Consider the following 25,903-nt stretch of genomic DNA (forward strand, 5'->3'; position numbering starts at 1 on the left):
AATTCTATGAAATAAATGACAAACGGCAGTAATCTAAATAAATAAAAGAGTAGACAATTTACCGAATTGTACAAATTCGTTGCTAAAACTGTTTTGCGAACTGATTCAGTTTTCCTTTTGTAGAATATCTGCATAATTTCTCTTATTGTACCAAAATAGAAACTATATATATATATAAAGAGTTCCAATTACGCTTTAATTAATTCTCTGGTCAAAGAATCTGTGCTGTCCGTCTATTTGGCTTGATAGATATTCCTATAATTACATTTTGAAACGTGATGCAATTATGATCAGCCCATTGCCCATGCTAATGCTTTTAACCCTCTTTTTCCTCGATAAATCAGAATTCAGTGTTTTCGTACATCCAATTAGTAAAATTTGTGTTGTTGGGAAAGTGGGTGGTTTAGGTCTGTCTTAACCAAACGGGTGAAATAGAGCAAAGCATGAGGGAGGTTTCTTTATGTTCTTGTCGTCTACAGCAGGTAGGCAATAAAGAAGTGGGTTTGGCACTGCAGATAAAGCATTTTTGACGATTACTCAACTATCAGCGTAAAAATGAGTAATGAGAATTATTTTTTATTAATTAGCTCAACAAAAGGGTTAAATATCAGCCTTTAATAGATTTAAAAGTGCTATTATAGCCATAATATTGATGCGTGAGAACTTTCCATACATCTTGCTGTCATTTGGTAAAAATATATTGTTGATTTTATTTATTAAAATTTCACTCTAACTGTCTTAAATGGGGCTGGAATTTTAAACAGAATTTATGATTTGGTTGAGAATTTATGACGCAGGAGTTATTATTTAGCAATATTGCACAGGATGTAATTCTATTAAAACTTTAGAAAGATGCTGTAAAGTAGTTACATTCAAAACGAATGAAGACAGTAAAGGATGTATGGTATTTTTTCGTTTCGAATATCACAGAAAATTAAAAACAAAACATAGTATATAATTGAATATATATATATACGTATTGCATACATAGTACAAAGAAAATATAGTAATTGTCAAAAGAAAAAAAAAAAAGTCCGAACTCGAGATTTTGAAGAATCTCCACATTTTCGAATTCCCTAAATTCGAAAATTACATTTTTGGAAAATGTCCGATCGTCTGTCTGTCTGTGACTAAGATAACTCAAAAACGCCTTTGGTTAGGCCTGTCTGTTCGATTATAAATTAATACCATAACTATAAAACGAAGAGAGCAAGATAGATAAGATTCGGTTCAAAAACGCAATGACTTAAATATGTCAAATTTGATATGGGATTTTGTGACCACACATGCAGTTCAATTAGTTGCGGAAAACGTGTTTAAAATAAAAACTCCGTTTTTGGATACCATTAGCACATGCCAGGAATTAAATTCAAGGATAACAGGATATCTTCAGTAAAAATGTTAAATTCACATCAACAATTGATACTTTGTAACTATTGTACGCCAATGCCATGTGAGGCGTTCTCTGGCCTGACAAGTTTATTATAGAGCCTGCGAGAAAGTTTTAGGGAGACCACTTCCCCCTGATTTCGTATATAATCTTCATATTATCAAAAATAACATTTTGTTGCCAATATTTAAAGAAGAATTTTCATCTCTAAAATCAAACATCTGGCAAAACTCTTTCAAGACAAAACAAGTAGCCATGCATCTAAATTCATGGAATATATGAACAACATCACCACCACCGGAAAACTAGTAACAGTCCAATATATTTAAAATTTCTGATAGATCACTACAAAATAATGAATAGATATTAATCACTAAATAAGTAAATCACTAAAAATAAATTTATAAACTGTTGCCCATTTGCACTTTTTGGAGAGCACAGAATAATTGCAATTTTGAAACTTAATGATCCACAGAAAGTTGTGCAAGATGTGTGAAAAAAAAATCAAGTATTTATTAATTCTGCAGCAAGCATAGCAATTAGAGTTGGAACCATCCTTAAAAACAAGAACAAATGAATAAAACATTTCAAGCACTAGAATCTTAAGTAAAAAATTCATTCACTTGACTTAAAACCGTTTAAAAAAATGTATATACAGTCTGTATTTTTTTCCATAGAAGCAAAGTTTATTTATTTGCACCTAGAATTCGTAACGACTAAAGAGTTAAAGAAAATAAAAATAATAATAATAAAAAAATCTGATGCAATTTTGGTGAGATTTTGAAATTAAATTCATTTCACTGATGGCATACTTTCAAAATCTGATACAACCTTTTTTTTTAATCAAATTGTTTTTCTAGGAAAATTGCTATATTCCGGCTTCGAAGAAATGGTTAAACCAAGCATTTTAAGGATAGCGCTTCTGATTAAAATCATTCTGAGTGTAAGTAAAAAAAATTCATTTGGATAGAATTTTAGAAAAGTAAACTATAATTTTTTTTTGTTGCCACACTATATTGTTGCTGATAAAAATAAATAAAAAAATATAGAATCAAATACAAAATTAAATCCCATAATAAATTTAAAAAAATTCTTCCTTGAAGATATTCATTTTTATCTTGAAATGCTTTTTATTTACCTTTTATTTAGCAAAATATGATTGCGCTTTATGGGCAACAACACGAATGCTGTTTTATCTTAGATAACTTGTCACTTTTTGCGAACAGATGATTAAAATGAATGGTTGCGAAAAATTTTAATAAAATATTTTATTCATGTTCATAACAGTTATCTCAATAAATTATTTTTAAATTTCATATTTAACTAACTCGTTAATTATAACTCGTTCGTTCTATTTCAGAAGTTTTGCATTATTCTTTCTATTTCGTGTCTCTGTTATTTTCCATCGTCTCGTCTGAACTTTAATTAAAAAAGGTAATGTCTAAATTTCAGCTAATCCAATAACATTTTTATTGAAATGAAACATGTTCATTAAAATATACAAATGAAAATAGAACCATTTAATATAAAGATATTTTTGTAAGTACTGAAGAATATGTGTCATCATTTGCCTAATATTTCAGATTTTTCTAAAAAAGAGTTTTCGATAAAAAAATTCTCTGAATCGAAAAAAAAAAAAAAAAAAAAAAAAAAAAATAGTGTGCTATAACAAAAGAGCAAAATGTCAGTCAACAAGAAGAGAGGTAATGTATTTCTATACATTAACTTATTTTATCAAAAAGAACAGCAGTATTTAATAAGGATAAATACTGCTGCAATGATAAATACTGCTTAATAAGGATAAATACTGCTGTATTTAATAAGGATAAATACTGCTGTATTTAATAAGGATAAATACTGCTGTATTTAATAAAAATAAATACTGCTGTATTTAATAAGGATAAATACTGATGCAAGAAGTAAGCAATGGCATCATTGCTTACTTCTGAAGTTACATCTTATAACAAAATTAAAAAAAAATTAATAAAACAAATTATGTACTTTATATAGAAAGCTACATAAGGGGAAAAAAAAGTCGAATCTTCGTACCTTGATCATCAACTATGGAAGAAAAATCCAGAATGAAATATTTATATCAACAATGGAAACGAACTGAGAAACTATATAAATTCATTCATTCACTCATCCCTTGATATCGCCACTGCACAGAAGGGCTCATTAGACATTTGCAAGGAGAGCTGATTAGGCTTTGAGATTACAAACCAAATTTCATTTATGTAAATCGTTGTGTTTTTGAATTAGCGAATTTAAATATGGTAACTTTTTAGTTTCAAAATTTGATGCGAATCTACACTTTAGATGATGAAGTTGTGCATCAAATTTTTGATGGATTGATGAATGATTAAAATGCTCGCATGATCAAAATGATTTTCCCATTTCAGAGAGCTTAAAAAAAAAAAAAAAAAAAAAAAAAAACAGCCGGGACTAGAGTTTTACTCAGGCGATGAAGTCCAAAAAGTAAAAATATCTTCTGTTTCGTTTTTTATTAACTATACCGAACAAAAAAGCATACAACAGAATAAAAATTGTTACTCACAGAATGCAGCGTCTGTTGAAATCAAGCGAGACGAATCAAATCTAAAAGACAATTATGCTACAATGTTTGAAACTAGGTATTCGATTTTCTGTTTTTTTAATTATTGATTTTTTTCTGATTGATTAGTGAATGTTTAAAATGCTTGTTTGCATGATCAAAATGATATCCACATTTCAGAAAGTCCCCCCCCCCCAAAAAAAAACAACCTGTCGGGACTACAGTTTTAATCAGACGATGAAGTCTAAAAACCGTGAAAATATTGTCTGATTCGTCAATTATTAACTACACCTTATAAAAAGGCAGAGAACAGAAAAAAAAATCTTTACACACATAATGCAACGTCTGTTGCAATCAAGCTAGACGAATCAAGTCTAAAATGCTAAAATGTTTCAGACTAGATATTCGGTTTTTTGTTTTTTTATTATTATTATTTAAGGAAAGAGCTTGAAAATTAATTTTTCATATACCGCCTTTCTTAATCATCTTTTAAATTACCTCGTTTAGATCCTGGAAGCTCACTTGATAAATCATTCCATCAGTATGATTTTATATCTTATTAATAATAAGGAAGAAATCAAGAGAATTTTCTCTTCCAGTTTGTGGCAAACTTCCCACAGGAATATAATTTATTACATTTGGTAACGCGTAATTGTTATTATATGCAATCAAACATTATCAATCAGTATCAATTAAAATATTCGAAAAATATCCAAGTTAATACTCTCCGCTGGCGGTCTGTCTCTATTTTTTAAAAATTTTTTTTCTCTTTCCTTAAATTTTTTTAATTTGGACTTTTCTTCCCGAAAACTTCACAAGCTATTATCCGGAAAAAAACACACAGAATTTTTACACCATTTTGAAAATTTGCATATTCGTTATCGTCAATTTTATTGCAAATTCCTTTTTCTATAATTTTCACAATTTAAAAAAAAAATTTTTTTTTTAGTCATGCCAATGATAAATATTAAATAAAAATATTTAATGGTTTCATTGAAAGGAGTATCGACCCATATGTAAATAAAAGTAATACTAAAGGTATATTTAATATTTTTTAGAAGTGAGAGTCAAAGAACAGATAAATGAATGTGGCAATAAAAAAAATGTTCTTTGCAAATGAATGCTAACAGGTTTTTAAAAATCGTTTCTAATAAGAGGCTTTTTTTTTTGTTGTTGTAAAGACTAGTGAAGAAAATTGAATATGTATTTTGAAAAGTGCTTTTTCTTATGGTTCGGATTATTGTTCTAGGGACATAATATATCTACATGCCAAATTTCATTGATTTAACTCAATGCAAATTTCTATCATCATTTTCATATGCGCACAAACATAATTCGAGATACTGATTTTTCCGGCTAAATTGAGAATACAATGCTATTTCTGTGTACACTGTTTATGAGAACATAAAAATGAGAAACAGATTTTATACTTAAAAATAATAATTTCAATCCGTTATTAAATTTTTTATTAAGTCAAAAATTAGATGATGTGTATGAAACATTCGCAATTATAAATAGTTATTTTTCTTTCTATAGCTTAGTTAAAATTTATAACATGGCAATAATTATACATTGAAGTTAGAACATCATTACTCTTAGAAAAAGCAAGGTCAAACAAAATCATTATTTTTTTTGTGAGGTCTATAACATAGCATAGAGATAAACTTATAGAACATGTCTACGTTTAGAAAAAGATTTTCTTTGAATTTTATAGTACAGTTATAGACAAAATTAAGCGTCATTTTTGATCTATTAAACCTAGAAAAGTCTTAAAATGAAACAAAATAATTATCATCTTTAAAATTTATAACATAGTTATAGAGATTGAAATTTTGAATATAAGTATAATTGGAAAAATTTCGAAATAAAGTAATAATATAAATTTTCAATGAGATTTAAATAGATGCATCAAAATTTAATAAATCGGTTATAAAAAAAATCATTCGAAATTTTTATTTTTTTTATTTTAAAATTAAAACTAAAAATAATTGAGAGATTTTACAATTATAGTATGCTTCATGGAATTTATTACGAATATTATGTTTCAATTTACTAAATGTTATCTTTATTTGTTTGAAACGGATTAAACATAGCTTTAATTTTTTTCTGTAATAATAAGAATAAAATATTTCTGTAATAATAATAAGAATTTTAATATAAATTTATACGATAATATTAATTTAAAGTTTTCGGCAAGGCAGGAATGTGATATTTATTGATCTTTATTTTTGTATTCTAAATTAATTAATAGTAATGCCAACTATTGATAAGTTTGAACAATAATTATTTTTAATTTGTATATTTTATTATTCGTATTTCAGAACATTTAAATAATGAAATTTAGTACATAAGTCAATATATTACGGTTAAAAAACAAATTACACAATTATAATACAAAAATATCTCAAACTATTTTTTTAAAGATGAGGATTAACAAGGATTATTTTGTTGCGGATATTCATAGTTTTGGGCTTTAATTAGATAACGAAGACAACGCCTGATTTATACAACTTTTAACATCTCTTTTATCAGATATTCGGCCCCGAAGGATTTAACGTGCATTAAACCTGTGTTTAAATGAATATTTTATGAAATAGAAACGTCGAATTCTTGAAATCGTTATTTCGTATCTACGATTTTACCAGAAGAACACTGTTAATAGCCATTCTGAAAACAAATAAGAACGTTTCTCAAAAAGAAATTAGAGTAACTACAAAAGATATGGAATATTTAATCCTAATATCCTTGCATTAAAAGATTAACTATATTTTGGGTAATTTTTATTCTAATATCAAATGTATTAATTAAATGGATAAAGTTCAGAGTCCTTTAAATTAGAATAAACATGTTCATGCGGGTTAGATAATAATTTTAAAATTTCTGATGTTTGCATAGTCGTATATAATAAATGTCGGTAAGAAATGATTGTTTTGTTTTCCAGAATCTCAAAGATACCCGGTTTTTTCCATCAAAAGATAGCAGTATTTCGTTTATGAATTGCAGTCTACTTTCAGTTCTTTAGTTACAAATATTGGCATCTTTATTTGTTATAATGAGTAATTTTAAATAAATACTTAGTTTCAAAATTAATTTTTAATTTAATGTTACAATAATGAAAAATAGAAAATATACAGATTATTATTATTGCTATGTAGGCGTGATATTTCGTTACTATTCTAATTATATTGATTCTGTTTTAAGTTTATAAGGCGTCCACGACTCAAAAACATATTTTTTTCTAAATAATATTTAGGGTTTAAACATAACGAAATAATTTCTGTTAATTTGTTTTTTGTTTAAAAATCTATATTAATTTAATGTTTTTAAGAGACTAAAACACGCAAAATTTCAAGTGGATATTCTTAAAACTTTTCGAGATCTGATGTAGAAAATGGTCGCGATTTAGTAATTCGCGAATAGTAGTAAAATGTAGCATGAATGGGATAACAAAAATTTAGGAAACTAATCCCAGACTATTACTTACAAGCCATTACTTACAATACAAGAACCACTTACTACTTTGACGGGAAAAAGTATATTAATTTATAAATAAAAAATTCAATAATGTACATCATTCAAGAAATCTTTTTTCTATAAATTTTAAATTATTTAATTATGGTATTAAAATATTTTATTTTTATACAGTCTGTTTTGAATGAGGAAAAGTTGAATCCGAAGACAAAAAAAACCTCCCTAGAACTTTAATCTGAAAATAGCTTTGAACAGACATAATACGTGTTATTTTGCAGTATGAACGTACGCGCAGAAAAGCTTAATCTGCATGTGCAATCTGCTTGAGCGAGTCCCTGCATTACAGAGGATTTCAGATTTTTTTTAACTATTTATTTCATTAGACGATCAACGACTACATATGAATTAAAAAGATGTTAAATTTAAAAATGAACAATATTTCCGGTTTTAAAGAGGTAGGCGCCCATTATGAAATAATAAAAACAATTAATTTGAATAATCTTTCTGAATCAGAGAATCCGTCCCTTTCTATAATATCAAGTATCAAATAATATTCAAATTGAGAGAATGGAATAATTTCATCTGCATTTTCAATAACTATGAGGAACTTAGGAATCGAGTCAATTCATGATAATATAATAAAACTCTAAAGCATAATGACAAGGTAATTTTGGAATTTATTGCCAATTTTCAGTAAAAGAAAACAAAAATAGCATCACAGCCCTGCATTAGATAACATGCCGTTAGATAATAAATGCAGTGATGTTTGATGCGATATGAATTTAACAAATTGCCAAATGGAAACTCGTTTCATAGTTTGAGTTGCTGGCTTTTTTTACACAATTTTTAACTGAAATGCTACTTGAAAAAAAATTTACCTAAGATATAACATACGTAGAATATGAATCAGTTTTATTTTTAGTATTATATAAACATAGAAAGAATACTTTAAATTATATTCGTAATATTTGCAGTCAGATTAAGAAAAAGAAATTAAAAAAAAACATTTTTAAACACATTTGTTAATAAGTTTATCTAAAGTTGCAAATTGTTTGATAGGTTATAATCAAAAAATTTTATGCCTGCTATAAATGTAAATAGTCACAATTTCGCTGATAACACAGTTATTTTATGGCACTTATTAATGTTTTATAATGACAATTAATAATAATTATATGGAATTGATTGAGCAACATTCATTCACTTTCTTTCTATTGTGTTGCAATTTTGCCCGAGAAATTTAATTATTAAAAAAATTATTAAAATACATTCTTGTCCTGATAGTTTTAAGTAAAACAACTGGCTTTAAAAAAAATTATTTTTCTGTGTATTAGTATACACTCTAAAATATATAAATAAAATAAAATTATGGATGAAAATTAGAAAATTAATTTAAATTTGATTAAATAAAATTTAATTTTGAAAAAAAAATTGTCTATATGAGGAAATATAAGGTTTCGAGCAAAATAAATGCGAGATATTTTTGTTTTTCTTACTAAAAAAAAAGGAAAAATGAATTACAATAATTTAAAACTGCGCAGTATTTCCAAAGCATGAATTTCTCAACAAGTATTTATGCAGATCCAAAGGTTATAGAATTAAAATATAATCATTCTAAAGCATTGTAGGAAAACGGAAAAAATGATTCATAAGAAAGGGAAACGTTTGTTGTAAAATAAGCATATATTAGATGGCAAAGAAAAAAAAAAAAAAAAAAAAAAAAAAAACGAAAAGCATTTGTTAAAAATCCCCCTTTTTTAAACCTTGGAACATTTTCATCGTAGATTTAGTATTTATTGCATTCATATAGAGAGTAAAATTCGTAATTAATAAGTATAGCTCCTTTAATAGCGATAATACTTTATATTGTTTAATTATCTTGCTGATATGTGGAAAAGTGGACTGAGTTCTTCAATTTGATAATTCTTGGTTTTCAAACATAACTACACTTAGGAAAAAATTACATAACAAACGCAATTACGTAATGAATGTTATTTACAACGGAACATGGGTGTGAATCAGCATAATAAAATCACGAGAATTTGAATTCTACTTTCTTCTCTTATCATAGTTTTTTAGAACTTTCGTTTTAAGCCTTCTGCTTTTGCATATTTCGAAATGCTTCAAACTCGGAATTAGTTGCTTTTATGGTCAGTAGCTGTTCCTGTGAATAAGAATACTTTAATTCTAACTCTAAGTTATGGAGTAAGTCTATCTAGGATTATTACTTTGGCAGTGTTCTTTTAACATAAAAAAGAAATGGCTGCATTTTAAGGAAGAATCTATGATTACGCATTTAAATGGAATTATAGTTTTAATGCCATTGTTATAAAATTACATTAATTTTCCACATATGAAATTGTACATGAAGTTTTCTAAAAAGTATCCGATTAAATGTTCAGAAAATTATATAAAGTTTTGTATTTTTTATTTGCAAAGAAGATAGAATAAAAGTCAATAATTATGAAAAAATGTTGTGAAGTTTAATTTAAGAAATGAATCGAATATTTCTAGAAAGGCTTTATAAACTGTAATCTCGCAACGTCTTTTGAACACATGTGATTTCCGATAGCAGAAAACATATCACATAGGAGCATGACAAGTAAAAACTATTCTTACCTTCTCACTGCAGAATGGAGAACAGAAAACAAAATTTAGGCGGGAAACCTCCGAAAAGATGCAGACGATACTACTGATGCCGAGTATAGTAAGTTTGAAAAAAAAAAAAAGAAGAACAAAATGGCTTTTCTCAATCAATAAGATGGTCAGCAATGAATAGGCAGTTTGTTTTCAAAGAGCGATAGATTTTGTGTTCTAAAAAATGCTGTCATGACGACAACATAAGGACAACTGCTGAATTATTGGTCGGTTCTTCCAGCGTCTGCCTTTGACAGGCACGTGGAGTAAAAGCAAATCAAGGCTAATGATATTTATTTTTCCATTTTTTAATGCTTTTTCATGTACATTACATTTACAGAAGAGTTAATGTTCCGAACTTCCCGAATGTAAGGATCATACTCTTAATTTGAACTATTTTTAAAAACAAATGAAAAGTAAAATATGTTTAATTTAAAATACATTTTTTTTCAATTCGAATAATTTTTAGATAAAAAACAAAGACATTTGTTTATATTCTAAACCAGAGATTCTCAAATTGTGTTGGAATTTAGAAATCTTTCTCTGTGTTTTTTTCCCAGATATTTCATAATTTGTAAATTGATGACGATTTTTTTACGCTTCTCTCAACAAAAAGTATTTAAATACCCTAGATTTTTATCCTATAAAAATCTTTCCACGAATTTAGAATGGAATGTTAATCTTAAAAAAAACAAATTTTAAATATTTAGACAAAATTTTAAGAAGGGTATGCTAAAAGCCAATATGAATATCTACTGAAATTTGCGACTTATTCCCCCCACCCCTTCTGGTTTATTACCACGATTTAATATGTTTTGTGTTTAGGTTCATAATATAGTAAAGATGAATCGAGTAGACATTTTGCATATCTTCCAGCCGGCCGACTAGGTTAAAAATTTTATATAAATTTATAAATTTGGGACCAAGATCGTACACCAAATTTCATTTATTTAGCTTGCTAAGTTTTCGAATTATCGCCCTCACATCTGTAAGAACAGACAGACAGTCATATGCCAGTTTTCAACCTCCCTATTGGTAATTTTGAGTTGGGGGGCACACAAACAAATTCTCTTACTTTCGTTCAAAATTTGATATAAATCAGAAATTTGTGTGCGAAGAAGTTGAAATTGTTTCGTTTCAATCACCCTGTTCACAGACAGATATAACTTTAAAACGCTTTTATTAGACGTTAGGAAATTTAAATGCGAAGCTTATCAAGATCTCAAAACTGACTCCTTCGATGATTTTATTATTTTATCTTCTTATATTTAATATACAAGAAAGGAAATACAAGAATATAACAGGAATTTATCATGCGATTCTAAAATATCAACTGTCGAAAAATTCCTTAGATATAGTTAAAATTCTTACGCATTGTTTCATAGCTCCTTGTGGATTTATATTCCATTGTTCCATTGGAAACAAAGAAAGACCGAAGCAAAATTAATCATTTGTAAAATCGTGAAAGCATGTTTTCAAATTCTAATTGCAGAAGTTTGTTTCGCATTAAAATGTTCCCGCTGTTCCCAGTCAGTCCCTCGGGTAGCATCTCACTTACGCAGCGCAGGATTGGCGTTCTCGAGTGTCAGCCCACGTTCCCAAAAGACACTGCATCTACCGCTTTAATAACGTTATTAGAATAAATTCTTTATTTTGAAATTTAAATCCTCTTGAAGTGCCAAATTAATTTCAAACGTAACAGCAATTGTCAAGTATGATTCTATTTGTAAGCAGTTATGTAGTAACGAACCAATTCCAAAATACATATTTTGAGATGGAACTGTTTTCGCAAAAATGTTTCCCGAAGAACTCTACTTTTGGTATTTTAAAAATACAGCAATTACCTTATGTATTACATTATTGAATTAATCATTGCATTAATATAGCATTATTGAATTAATCATTGTATTATTATAGCATAATTAAATTATAGTTATTATTAAATTAAATTATAGCATTATGATAACATGTTACATTATTATGCTTACCATTATGCTATTTATGCTTACATTATTATAACATGGTACATTATTGAATTAATCATTGTATTTTTATAGCATTATTAACCCTTAACTGGGGAGGTGAAATTTTAGGACTTAACTGGGGAGGTGCGGCCTACAAGACCGCATTTCATTTACACTCAAATTAAGTTTTCTAATGAACGTATTAGTATGAAAAACTGCCAATATATTTTGCAGATATTTTTCTTGATATATAGACATGTTTCAGAAATTTTCCGAAATATATTATCATTGAAAAACGCAAATGCATTGGAACATACATTTTCTTCTCAAATGACATGTTACAATAAATAATATTCTTGAAAAAGCATATTACTTTTTACTGTTTAAATCATTTTGTTTTTATAGTATATGAATGTATATAGAAGACAATATAGCGTACAATTCAGCAATTATATGAAAAATAAAAAAAAATGACAATGGGTAATATTGGCAATTTTTTTTATCGGCTTGTGTGATTTTCATAACACGGTTTTCTAGGGCATTTAAAATATACAGGTTAAGAACTAGTATAAAAATCAACCTATAAATTCTGTATATATATCTCTTGGTATATTAATATATTTTATAAATTTTTCAAAATACATTATCACTAGAAAAATTAATTATGTTTGAACATACGTATTAAAATCAGTTGAATGCAAACTTTCATCGAAAAACTTTTCTGTACAATTATCCTTATCACTAAAATCACTTTATTCTTCATTTAAAAGTGTCTGGAGTACTGCTTCATTATAGGATCAGTAAACTGGATGATATTTTGGGGCCCAAGTTTTAGCGCCAACTGCTAAGCCTTGTTTATCACTGGGACACTAACAGGGAGATGCGGTCTTAGAGACCGCGCTCGAAGAAATAACTGAATTATTTTAAAAAGCATCTGCTGAAATCGGTTGAAAAAGTGCACATGTATTCAAGGTTACAAAACAGGAAGCTACAGGGTCAATCCATTCAATTGAGCTAGAAATAGAATAGGGGTGACAGAAAATCCCTCGCTAGCGGTCTCACAGATCGCACGTCCCCAGTTAAGGGTTAAATTAATCATTATATTATTATAACATTGTTAAATTAATCATAGTATTATTTTAGCATTATTAAATTAATCATTATATTATTATAAAATTGTTAAATTAATAATTGTATTATTATAATTTTTAAAATTAATTACTGTATAATTATACAATTATTAAATCAATACCTGCTTTATGTTCTTTATTATGAAACTAATTTGTGTATCATCCGCACTATTATTAAATTAAATATCACGTAGTGTAAAACCGCTTCTAGGTGCACATTTCCACACTCCAAAATGTACGTGTGCCAGGTAGCTCTACATCAAATGTTCTGGCTTGGAGAGTGTAAACACACACGCGCGCAACACTTTCCAGATACAAATGAAAAATTATCAATGATTTTTCTTCCATTGGCACACAATAGACTGTAGAGCTTTAGTATTATAATACTTTAGAAAACAAAACTGTTTGTTGCTTAAAAACAACAGTAGGATTTAAAGGTGAAAGAGAGCCAAGTGCGAATCTCTTTCAAAAATCCTGTAGATTATTAATGGTAAAAAAAAATCAACGTACATTCTAAATAATTTAGAATATTAATGTGAGATAATCAAAACATATATTTTAAATCAAAGTATTCTTGAAAGATGTAATATTAGTAGATGAAATTATAACAAATTTTTGAAGATAAAATAATACATGCCATGGAATCATAATTTTAAAATCCATTTTAGAGGGAAACTGTATTATCATTGATGATACGAAACAAGGTTAAAAAGAGTTTCTACAATTGGATTTCCAAAAAAAAACACCTAAATATTGTTCTAGAGAGGAAAAAAATCATCGTAATTCTAAATAATTTAGAATATTAAATCATCATGCAATTTTAAACGAACAGATTCTTGACAGACGTAAGTTCTGCAACGGATGTAAGATTTATGGATGTGAGCATAACAGATTCTCGAAAACCAAATAATACATGTCATGGAATCATAATTTTTATTGTTATTTCTTAAGGGAGAATTGTTTTATCACAGCAATGTAAAGCATTCTTAGAGAAGGGGATGGAGGACTGCGATTTCATTTCAAAAATTCTGGACCTCGTTATGAATAAGATAATAAGCGTCATTCCACATATTTTCAATCAATTTCCTTAAGAAAAATGAAAATAAAAATTTAAATTCATTCCATTCTCCATTTCTTATGACGCTGGAAGAAATTGCTTTAAATAGGACAACCCTATGTGACGGTTTAAGAATATCAGTTTTGCATCTAATCTTTCTCTAAAACATTCTTAAACAATAATATGCATACAACCGTATATCCATCAATTTTATTTCATTAAAGTAATAAAAAAAGAAAAAGAAATCCCTTAACTATATCAACTATGATTTGTAACTATGAACATGTATGTTTCATTCGCTAACCAATCTCGTGGCCATTCACTTTGTAAGCCAACGCATCTAAAACATGTATTGACATTTGTAATAAATAAAATGCTGCAGTAAAAGGATAATAGCATGCATGATGAATGAAACTTACCTGACGAAACCAGACGAAACTGCTTGATCAATAATGTCTCTTTTGGCGAGTTTCCGTTGCTCAATCCATTCAGCGGAAGGTACGACGTACACGTGCACGTCTACCAGCTGGAAAAGAAGAAAATTTAATTACTAAAAGCAAATGCAACGGTCGACTGATTCAGAAATTTGTCAAAGGGCCGGTTATTTTGAATGGCCTTATTCAGCAACACATTTCACACATTCCAGTTAATAAATCAGTTGTTTATCACCCAGTAGTTCCATGATTTAGTGTCGGTTATTGGGTTTTTATATTTGGTTTTTAGGTTATAATTTTCTATTATATAAAGTACTCTATCCAAATGTATTATAAATCATTAAAAAATCAATCGCTGGATTTTGACGAATCTCTTTGGTCATACCTCCCTATGTTCAAAAAAATATTTTTTGGAATTTTATCCGTCTATTAGACGGTCTGTGAACACGATAATTAAAAAATATAATGGGTTACAGGCATAAAATTTTTATGTGTCCTTTCCTGTCTGATTTTCTGAATCCTATTATAATTTGGAAGAAATTTGTCAATTTGTCTGCTCGCATCTACTTATTCCTGATTGTTCAAAAAACAGATATAGACAGATGATTAAGTATATAGATTTATCAGTAAAATTGTAGATATGTATCAGATTTTGGAGCCAATCTACCAAAAGGCTTTCTGTCTATCAGTCTATAAATTTGCGAGGATGTGAATGTGATAATTCGAATCGTAACGACTGAGGATAATGAAATTCTTTTTTTTTTCTGCCATACGAAATATGTAGTTTCTTAGATTGTAAAGAAATGGAATTTCATATCTATCCAATTGCGTAAGAAATCAACTAGAAGTAGAATTACGGAATAATATTGTAGATTGGCATTAAATTTTGGATCCAATTGGGGGGGGGAGGAGTAGGAAGGAAGATAAATAAAACGAGAATTTTAACAAACGCTTCCATTTATCAAAAAGTTTAAAGAATTATCCATTCTGGTTCCAAAGGTGTTCCTGATTCTGCAATATGGAATGACGTTCTAATAGAACCAACATTGTAGATTGATTTGAAATTTTGGATGCATTAGGTGGAAAGGAAGGTAAATAAAAAGACGTCCCTTATCTACTCAAAAGCTTAAATAACCGTCCATTCTGGTTCCAAGACAAGAGAATGAAATGATGTTCTGTCACCAGTACTGTATATTGGAATGGAATTTTGGATCCATTAGGTAGAAAGGAAGGTAAATAAAAAGACTTTCCTGAACTACTCAACAGCTTAAAGAATTCTCCATTCTTGACACCAATATTGCAGATTTTTGTGAAATTTTGTTGTTATTTGATAGAAAGAAAGATGTACATTAGGGTGGAACGAAAATGGCCTTAAAAGTTTTTGTTTAGATTTTTAGTTTGGTAATAGTGCGGAAAAGTTGCCTTTTAGGTTCAAAAACAATATTAAAAAATTTGGTTGCTATACTACATTATCTTAAAGTGCCGCAAAGAGCTTGAAATTTCTAAAAAAATTGAAAAATTGGAAATTTTTAAAAAGGGCCTTTAAAATTTTTTCTTAGAGTTTACTTTGGTAATAGTGTGGGAAAGTTGCCTTTTAGATTCAAAACAATATTTAAAAATTTGGTTGCAATGCAACAGTATTTATAGGTGCCGAAAAGAGCTTAATGTTTGTAAAAAAAATTGAAAAATTATAAACTTTCTTACTTATAAAAATTCATAAACTTCTAAACTTATATAAAATTTATAAACTTCTAAACTTATAAAAAATTTATAAAATATTTTTGTGAATTTTTCATTCATATAATGCTACAAAAGGTGATTTTAAATGCATATATAAACATTACGATTGGAAAAAAATTATTAATTACAAAGTATAGTAATAAAAAAAAATATTTTTTATGTCCAATATTGCGTTTTTTACTTCTGTATCCTTAATGATTACAAATGTTACAGCTGCAAAATGTTTGTTTCTACTTTATGTCCACATTAAACAGTTTTTTAAAATTAAATTTTGGAAAATTCACATGCGAGTCAATTTTTGCTCTTATGTATCCTCCTCTTGCGATTGAACCACAGACATTTTGAACCGATTCGGCCACCAGTCTCACAACTCTTTCCACTGCTTACATGCGGCAAGGAAGCCAGGGAAAGCCGATAACCGAGTCCCCTCCCTATACTATTTGGATAAGCTTTAGATGATTTCTGTAGAAAGCTTTAACTTAATATTAAACCGCACAGGCACTTGATAGCTTTATCGCTTCTTATCAATTTGATAAATCTGGTTTGCTTGCCTCTTTATGTAAAGAACACTGTTGTTCTTCAGCGTTGCCATTGTCGCCAGTAATCGTTTCTGATGCGCTAGTATTTTTTGCCCGTTCTTAATTAAACTTAAATATTCTCTGTAGTTCTTTACTCTTTCTTGCTTCTTTCTTCCTCAAAGCGCTTGTGGTAGCAATATCAATATTACCTATAAACATTTTCCTGTTAGAGCATTGATCGTTTAGAACCTTTTATTCCATAAATGGAACTTTTTTTAAAATAAAAATCAGTAATGTTGAATCAACGTGTAGGTTCTTCTCTAAATTCTGTGAGATTGAAATAAAACTTTTCTGATCATTTTCTGCTTTTAGACTTTAATAAATTCCTGTATTTAGCATGATGAGCTTTTATCATTTGTGAAATTCTTTTGTTAGAAGCAACGGGAATAGAAGCTCTTGACCATATTTGTTCTATTATGGGAACTAAAGTGTCACACATTTCGTTTACAGAAGGATCTTTCTCTGAAGCAATTTTGATTTTATGTCTAATATAACAGTAGCATTAGATTCGTCAGTAGTGTGCTCAACTTCAAGCAAAGCATTACATTTCCCAAAAAATAAAACACTCCTATATTTATCTTGTCTTCACTAATTTAGATTGAGCCATTTTTACTCACAGCAAAGCACACAAGCACAAACTAACAAATCAGTTACACAATAAACATAGGGGAGACGCCAACTCAACTGAACTCGGCAGAGCTACTGATTTGAAACCAGCTCTGTCCTTGTCATCGGACGCAGACAAATCTCCGCCTTACCTCAATAACAACCGCTCCGGCTACAACTCAGTGCCATGCCAGTGCAATAGTTAAATTGTTTTTATACTTTTATTTATATGACAATGCCTAATGGAAGCCTTTTATTTCATAATCGAGGCACGCAAAAATCCTTAAAAAGTTGCAAAAAGTGTGTTTTTATGAAACTTTAAGGTCCTTGCAGTACCTCAAGATATATTCTGATATTTTTTTATAATTTTTATTTATCTTATCTATACCAAAAGGCAACTTTTCCGCGTTATTACAAATTAAAAATCAGAAGTTTATTATTTCGTAAAAAAAGTTTAAAATGTAACAATCAATTTTATGAAACTTTAACGTCTTTGCGACACCTCAAGACCTACTCCAATATTTTTCGTATTTATAATTTATTTTATCTACATTTTATCTTTTATTTTATATACACCAAAAGGCAACTTTTCCGCACTATTACAAATTAAAAATCAAAAACTTATTTTTTCCTTCCACCCTAATGTACATATTTCATCATTGTACTATGAAGTACAAAAAGAACCATATTGTGTTAGTATGAGAAAGTCGTCCCGAGAACACACCAGATGATTTAAACAGGTGTTTTCTTCACTGTTTAACACATGTAAAACAGAGCTTCTGAAACTGATTAATGTAGTTAGTTCCAGTTGACTAGTTATTTTAATTAAAATATTGTTCTAATTTTAAGACACATAACTACTAGTTTAGGACAACTGATAATTTGAATTCCAGTTACATGGGACCAATAGTTGAGACAGATGCATTCTCAACGGCATCCACGTCAATTTTGCAGATTTTTCTCAAATTTTAAGTTAAATTATTCTGTGAAAATTGTATTCTATTCGTCCGCTCATATCCGCGTCTATGTGAACACTATAATTAAAAAACGTAAATAATTAAATAATTGTACTTATGCTCATATATTTATCAAAAGAATTACAAACATGTGTCTTATTTTGGACCCAATGAATCAAAAAATTAGTTTATAAATTTTCGAGCACATGAATGTGATAACTTAAAGAGGTAGATTACATAAATTAATTTTGATATGAGGCATTATTACAAAAAATATAGGCCTGTCTCAAATTTTGAATTCAGTGATAGAAAACGGAGGAACTTAAAGTCTAAATCTATATTTAGGCTTTAAAGTAGATTCCTATAGGAAAACTATCTATTACATATATATATATATATATATATATATATATATATATATATATATATATATATATATATATATATATATATATATATATATATATATATATATAACGCTTTTCCCATGTTATCTTGTGAACAGGATAACTAGATTAATTTTGTTTGGATTTCAACTGCCTTGGAATATGTTGTTAGAAATATAAAGGTCTCGGACGAGTTCATAAATGGCCCATTTAGCTCGAAAGGGGTTAGCAAATGGTAGGGGAGAGGTGAAATTTCATTTCACTATAACTTTCTTAATAAGAAAGATAGAAAAGTAAATCCAATCAACCAAATTAGCGCCTCATTACGATTAACAACTTTTGTATTCAAAGTTTGTATTTTGTATTTAAACTGCAATATCTTAGAAGTTAAGGGCTGAAAAGTGATTTTCTGTTCCTAACAATTTATGTTACCAGATAGTAACTTAGATGCAAAGATCCCTTTGCCGAGAGGAATTTTTCAGGTTGTTTTGGTTATTTTTTGGCTTGTTTTTTTCATATTGCATTCATGTATAAAACAGTTGAAAGGAAAAAATTACCAACACTTTTGCTATTTTCAATGATGATCTAGAATTTTAGGGAAACAAAGGATTCATTTTTACTTTCGAATAAATATATTGTACAAATAAATCTTGCTGTAATTATCACGAAATTCATATTTTAAGGAATCTTCTCCTTTTAGACCTCACTGAGATGGAAGCAAAACGATTTTTTTAGAATTTTTAGTAAATAACTAGCGAGTCAATGAATAATCCCAACTTTGCCAGAACTTTGATTTTAAATTTTTAAAGCTGGTTTGAAAACCCTTCACAAAATTTTATAACATTTCACATGTAAGTTTATTATCATACTTTAAAAGACTACTCAGTTTTAAACTAATCAGCATTCGAAGGAATCGACAACTGAAGATTCCGTCACTGATTTAGAGACATTATCAATACAGCAATTAAGCCAAAGGCGAGTTGTTTATTTAAAATAATCCGAATATAGCCTAAAGTGAGATTTCATTAAATAAATTTGTTACCGGAATCGATCTGATTATATATTCATTAAGTTGCTATTTCCAATTTATTTTAGCGTCAATGATAATTTGAGAGTTAAAAGTTACCGAACATTGCTTGAATCAATTGGATCTCGACGGTTTGTTGGGAAAGTGTTGGGTTTTAAAATCAGACCGATTCCATTTGAAAGCTGTTTTATATGGCCTGGTGCACCTTCTGTTGTCCAAACATCTTCGTGTTGTTTGGTATTGAACATGGAAAATGTCTTCGTCTTTTGGATATAGTTCGAAATCCCACCCGAAATAACCCTAGTGTAGCTTTAAAAGAAAATGTAAATCTAAAAAAAATTAAATGAATCGAGGGTTATATGTAAAGAATAAAAATTATCTGAAAGAGGAATTGGTACTACAGACTAGTTCTTATGGATTTTTCTCAGTAAAGGATACTAACTGAATAAATCAACTGAACCTTTCTTACGCATCATAATTCCGATAAGAATTGATTTTCATTTGCTAGAGGAAATAGATTTCTTTATTAATCGTCAATGGAATTTTGAAAAATGATTTAAATACTTGTAGATTCAAAATTAGTGATGATTAATAATTAATTTACATATCTATTATTAATTACTATTGTTTGAATTATTTATTATAATACAAATCAAGTGAAAGCTTTTTTTACATTTACATATCTATTATTAATTACTATTGTTTGAATTATTTATTATAATACAAATCAAGTGACAGCTTTTTTGAACTCTTTAAAGCTTATTAAAAACTATCAATATTAAATATCGTCATTACTTAATAGATTAATTTGTTAACTCTGATTGTTTAACTATTCAGGATGTTAAAAACAAATAACTTAATTTGCAACTGCTCGGATCATTAACACAAGGAATTCTACTTCCAGCATTTTGCCCCCCTGAAATTCTATATTCTGTCCCATCTTTTTCGTTGATATAGAACTCTACGCAAACATGTTAAAAGAAATTAATAAAAGACTTATTTTAAATATAGAAGATACGCTATATATATATAATTCAAACAGTATGGGTATTTCATGTATACTCTCATGCCCACTCTTGATATTTGTAATCTTTTATTTAAAACTGCTTGTCCATTTTTTACACCTATTTATACCATTACCACACAAAATAACACAATCCTTTTTCACTCTGTTTGGCTTAGAAGTGCATTGCCTTGTCGTCAAAATTCTCTTTTTTATTTCTATTATTTGGTTGATGGAATTGGTATTCCGAAATCCAATTAAATCGTAATATCAAATCAGGAAATACACTACTACCAAATGTTATCCCATTCTCCATCATTTCCCTATTGGCCTACATCGGCGTTTGAAAGAAAAAAAAAGCAATCACATCTAGCTGTGTAAAAAAAATCAGGTATGAGTCTTATGTAATTTTTAGAAAAATGCAATTCAACAGTACAGTATATAAAAAAAAAAAAACCTGAAGCCCTTTTAGCTTATCAGACAGAGAAATAAGTGGTCTCTGCAGTAAAACAAAAGGCAAAATGGAGTTCTAACTTATTCACGAGGCAGTAACACCACTTGCAGAAGGCAGGGGCTCCACGTCGCATGGTTGGTTGAGCGCAAATGTGTTTCCATAACTACTAGATGGACTCTGTAGGATGGGCGAAGGTACAAGAAAACAAATTACGGAATGTGGCTATTAATTTTTCAAATCATGAGGGTTATAGGTTGAAATAGGTCCGTTCAGGTAAAAGCGGCCAATTGAAGCACTGTAGCTGCAGTGTGCACCAGACCTTGGAAAGAGTTTCTGGTACACTTTTTTCAGTGAACTTTCCTGACAGGATGAGGAATTATTTGATGTATGTGTAGGTTAATCAGTCACTTAGGCATGGAAATTCTGTTATGTTGTAATGCAAATCTTGTCCTTTAAAACAGAACCTTTTCGAACGTTCCGCTTTCTATTCGTTCTAACTGAAAGTTCCTTTTCAACTTTTAACGTGGAAGAGAATCTTTCCCTAATTTCAAACATGGATTTCTGTTTGGTAAATAATTGTGCATTAACCAGTTAACTGTTTTTTAAACGAATACACTCGTCATGGGAAAAGTACAACATTTGGCGTTATGACGAGTTTATTGGCCAGGAGTAGTAAGTAGTAATGTCATGGGGTCATAAAATTCCAAGAGACATACTTAATTTTAGGTAATTGAGCGAAATTTTCTGGAATGTTGATTTCTAAGAAGCTCTCTCTGGGAGATTTGTAATGTTATTATTGTCTAGATATGTGCTGCTGTTTACTGCAAGTGTCATTCTTGTGTTCGATTCGAATGTATTTTATAATTGTGTATTAGTGTTTTCTTGTAAAGTAAAGAAGAAATATTATCTTGTATTCAACCTATTACACTTTTCACCATACACCCACTGGATAGATTTGGATTTTTTCAGTAGCAATATCCACAAAGGGTGGCTAAATTTTCTTCCCTTTCTAAGGAAAGTTTGCCATTGTTGCCCTAAGCTTGTCCAAGGCATTTTAGTGTGGCATTAAGTTAAGATTTGGCATCAAATTTAGAGAAGAAGTCCACTTTTTTTGGATTGATGTCCATATTTTTAGCTAAATGGTATCTTGCCATGACTTTATCACTTAGCCGAGGGTTCTTCAAAAAAATCAGCAATAGCATGCATTTTCAGCTTGAACAATCACATTAATGATATAATTTTTAAATATTTACGCTTTCAGATTAATGTGTGGAAATTAATTACATTAATTTTAGAATTTACATTAGAATATTTTGAATTTTTATTTTAGAATACAATATACAGAAGAAGAAAGAGTTCGTTTATAGTTAGAAAAGAGTGTATTTAAATCAGAGAGACTTGGGAACAATAATATGGTATCTTGGTTATTTTCAGGGAAAAAAAAAAAAGGAAAGGAATCTTTTGTGGAGAGTAATGGTAAAAAGTACTATTAGGGTTAAACAACAAATTTAATCTGTTGTCAATTTAATTTTACTCGTGGAATTTTAAATAGATTTCGGAATAATGTTCCTCTTTAAATGAATTTGTCTTTTAACTTAATTTTTATCTGACTATTAAGTATTTTTATCTGACTTACTGGGACCTAAATATCAGAAACACTTGACGCGTTCTTTCCATTCCTTAATCATATTGAAAATTATATTTTAACAAGCAGAATGGTATATAAGAGCCAACACACATGCACTAACAATTCATTCATTCAAGATATTTCTGACATCCCGAAACCTGATGCAGATATCATACCTCTTTGTGCTTTACTTAATACTTCTCACTTTCTAAGCAAAACGCCTAGAAATTTGAGTAAATTTGATAGTAAAATAAATAAAATTAATACTTGTTATAAAATTCTGTCTCCTTTCTTCTAAAAAAACAATCGTTTCGTTTTCCCGAATAGGTTGCTTTTAACAATAAATGATTCGAAAAAGGTAAATGTAATGAATAAAAAATTAATTTTAAATATTTGATGGTAAAACGAGTGGTTCGTACATGCACTTAGGAAGATTAAGGACTCCTTTTCAAGCTATTCTATTCAAATCGAGACTCACGGCTGTCATGGCGGTCACGAGAAATAATTCCGCTTTGAGATCCTAGTCTCGAATTTAATCTCCGAACATCACCCTCAGATGATGAACCCACGCAACTACACGCCAGATAGGCCATTTATCGATCTATATGCTCTTCAGCTCCCTCCCCTCCTCCCTCAGCTCATGCACTGGCGTTTGTAGAAGGGGTTACATCTCCTAGTACTGCATATAGTATGTGTGTATTATAAATGCGTACCACTAGCCCCGCCCTCTTCCATAGACTCTATGCCGGAGTCCAGTGCATACCTAATCACAGAAACCCGGTCAACTGGGTATAGTAATTTAAATGCATGATTCACGACTGAAACACTGACCGGCGGTCAGCATTTCAGAGGAATCGAATGTAGGCTCGACAGTTTCGCTATGTCTGCTTCTAAACTATTCGGAATCCCATCATGAATGTTATCTGACTCGGGACTGGTATAATTCGAAATGTATAAGCCCATAATTTATTCGAGCGGCAGGAGTTTTGGCCACTATTTAAAAAAAAAGTGAATAATGTTTTTTTGGAAACATAAACAACAACTGTGGAAAAAGTATTTACAAATAAAGGGTTTGATTCAACGGAATTAAATTTGTTATTTTTTTCTAACAATCATTGAAAGATAATTTAAATGCTATCCAATTTTATGATGTTTGGTTTAATGGCTTTTCTTAAAATTATTATTATATAAGAAATTGATTTATTATATAAGAAATATATAAAATTACATAAAGACTGGAATTTTTTTACATTATTTATACAACTAAGATGACACCTTAGACTAGATTTGTTTTTCACATACAAGAATTTCCTTATGCAAGAATAAGAATGTTCGGTGTATTCGGATCTTTAATAAGCAATAAACCACTTTTGTTGGCAAAATTTTTCTTCTAGCCATCTTAACTCAATTGGGTTTTCACAATTTCTTTAAAATCCATTTATGGCTGAAGAACATGCATTGGAATTCACTTCAGTTATATTAACGTCCCGTTTAAAGCAACACTAAGGCTATTTTGGGACGGACCTCGCAGTTTAATGAACATCGGACAGATGACGAGGACGACACCTCAGCTGGCATCCCTCTCTCCACACCACGTCACACCAGCGGGAGGACGTTTGATTGTGCAACAGACCGCCTTACACGACGGTTCTTCGGTGGAATCGGGACACGAACATGAAACCCTCCGGTTCCGAAACCGAGACCTTATCACTAGGCCACCGCGGCCCATATTTGTCTACGTCTATGTACGTCTAAGAACATGCATTGAAGGAAGACGATTTTGGGTTCAGTCCTCTGACTGTACTCTTATCTGTCATTATTTAAGAATTGGTAGACGCAAGTGATTTGATTTAGCAACGAAATTTGTTTAGTTGTCGTGTAGGTTGCTGCAAATTTCCCTTCAATCGAAACATAGACGTAGACAAACATTTATTTAGCGTCCTAGAGGAAGGCTACCTATTTCCATATATTGAGCATAAATCATATTTCTACCTCAAATGTTATTTCAGAATCTATCATAGTATTTTACAAGAAGAATCGAAATCATCACCACATTTCCACCAATATACAATAGATTGCAAAATTAAAAAAAAGAAGAATATTTACCAGCTTCTTTATTTTAATAAATTCTTTCTTTGTAAATAATGTTATAGTTATTTTCAATGAAGATTTATTAATGATATACGCCCTATGTAAAGGGTAGACAAATTGATTATATCTGTCTCTTTGTTTTTCTTTTATTAGACACTATTCCAAATGTAGAAAATATTTATAACAAATAATATATTTATAAATGTGCTAAAAAGGACTTTTCACAGCAAAATATTTTTTATCCTTTATTTCTTTATTTTATGCCACAAAGAATTGTATTTCGCACTTATAACATTTGGTCCATTATAAAAATAATGAGAAAAATTAAAGAACTATCCTTCCAGGCCAAAGTACTAGTCTAATTTCACCAAATTTTATTTAATATGAAAGTCCGGGGTGTCTAATGAAAGGACTTCCACAATCCACTATTTTCCAGATGTTTCCACTGTAGTACATTCTCCATAACAAAAAACACATTAATAGTGTCTCCAGCTATAACCACTGGGCTGATTTCGAAAATTTTAATTTCATATTAAAACTTTTGACCTTTGGCTTGAACATCATCAGTAATCGATTGGCCCCCCCCCCCAAAAAAAAAAATTCACTTTCTCTGAATAAGTTCTAGAAAATATGGAAATATTTTTGCGTTACTTAAGTAAATTAGTTTATTTTTAAGATTAATCTTTTATATTTGAAATAATAGAAAATATCTATTTTCATTTTAATTTTATGATCTGTTTTTTTTTCTATACTTTTGTGCTGAACTGGATAAGTATCCCTCGATCTATATAAATTTAC

General features: G+C 29.2%; 1 protein-coding gene across 1 annotated transcript in view; it reads right to left on the reverse strand.

Annotated features, from left to right (window-relative positions):
* The window catches only part of LOC129983763 (integrator complex subunit 6 homolog), a 186,514-nt gene that overhangs the window by 70,015 nt on the left and 90,596 nt on the right, over positions 1–25,903 (reverse strand). The window contains exon 2 of the mRNA XM_056093385.1: positions 14,623–14,729. Within this exon, the coding sequence (XP_055949360.1) occupies positions 14,623–14,729 (107 nt within the window). The remainder of the gene's footprint in view (positions 1–14,622; positions 14,730–25,903) is intronic.

This window comes from Argiope bruennichi, chromosome 9 (assembly GCF_947563725.1).
Source record: "Argiope bruennichi chromosome 9, qqArgBrue1.1, whole genome shotgun sequence".
Lineage (NCBI taxonomy): Eukaryota > Metazoa > Arthropoda > Arachnida > Araneae > Araneidae > Argiope > Argiope bruennichi.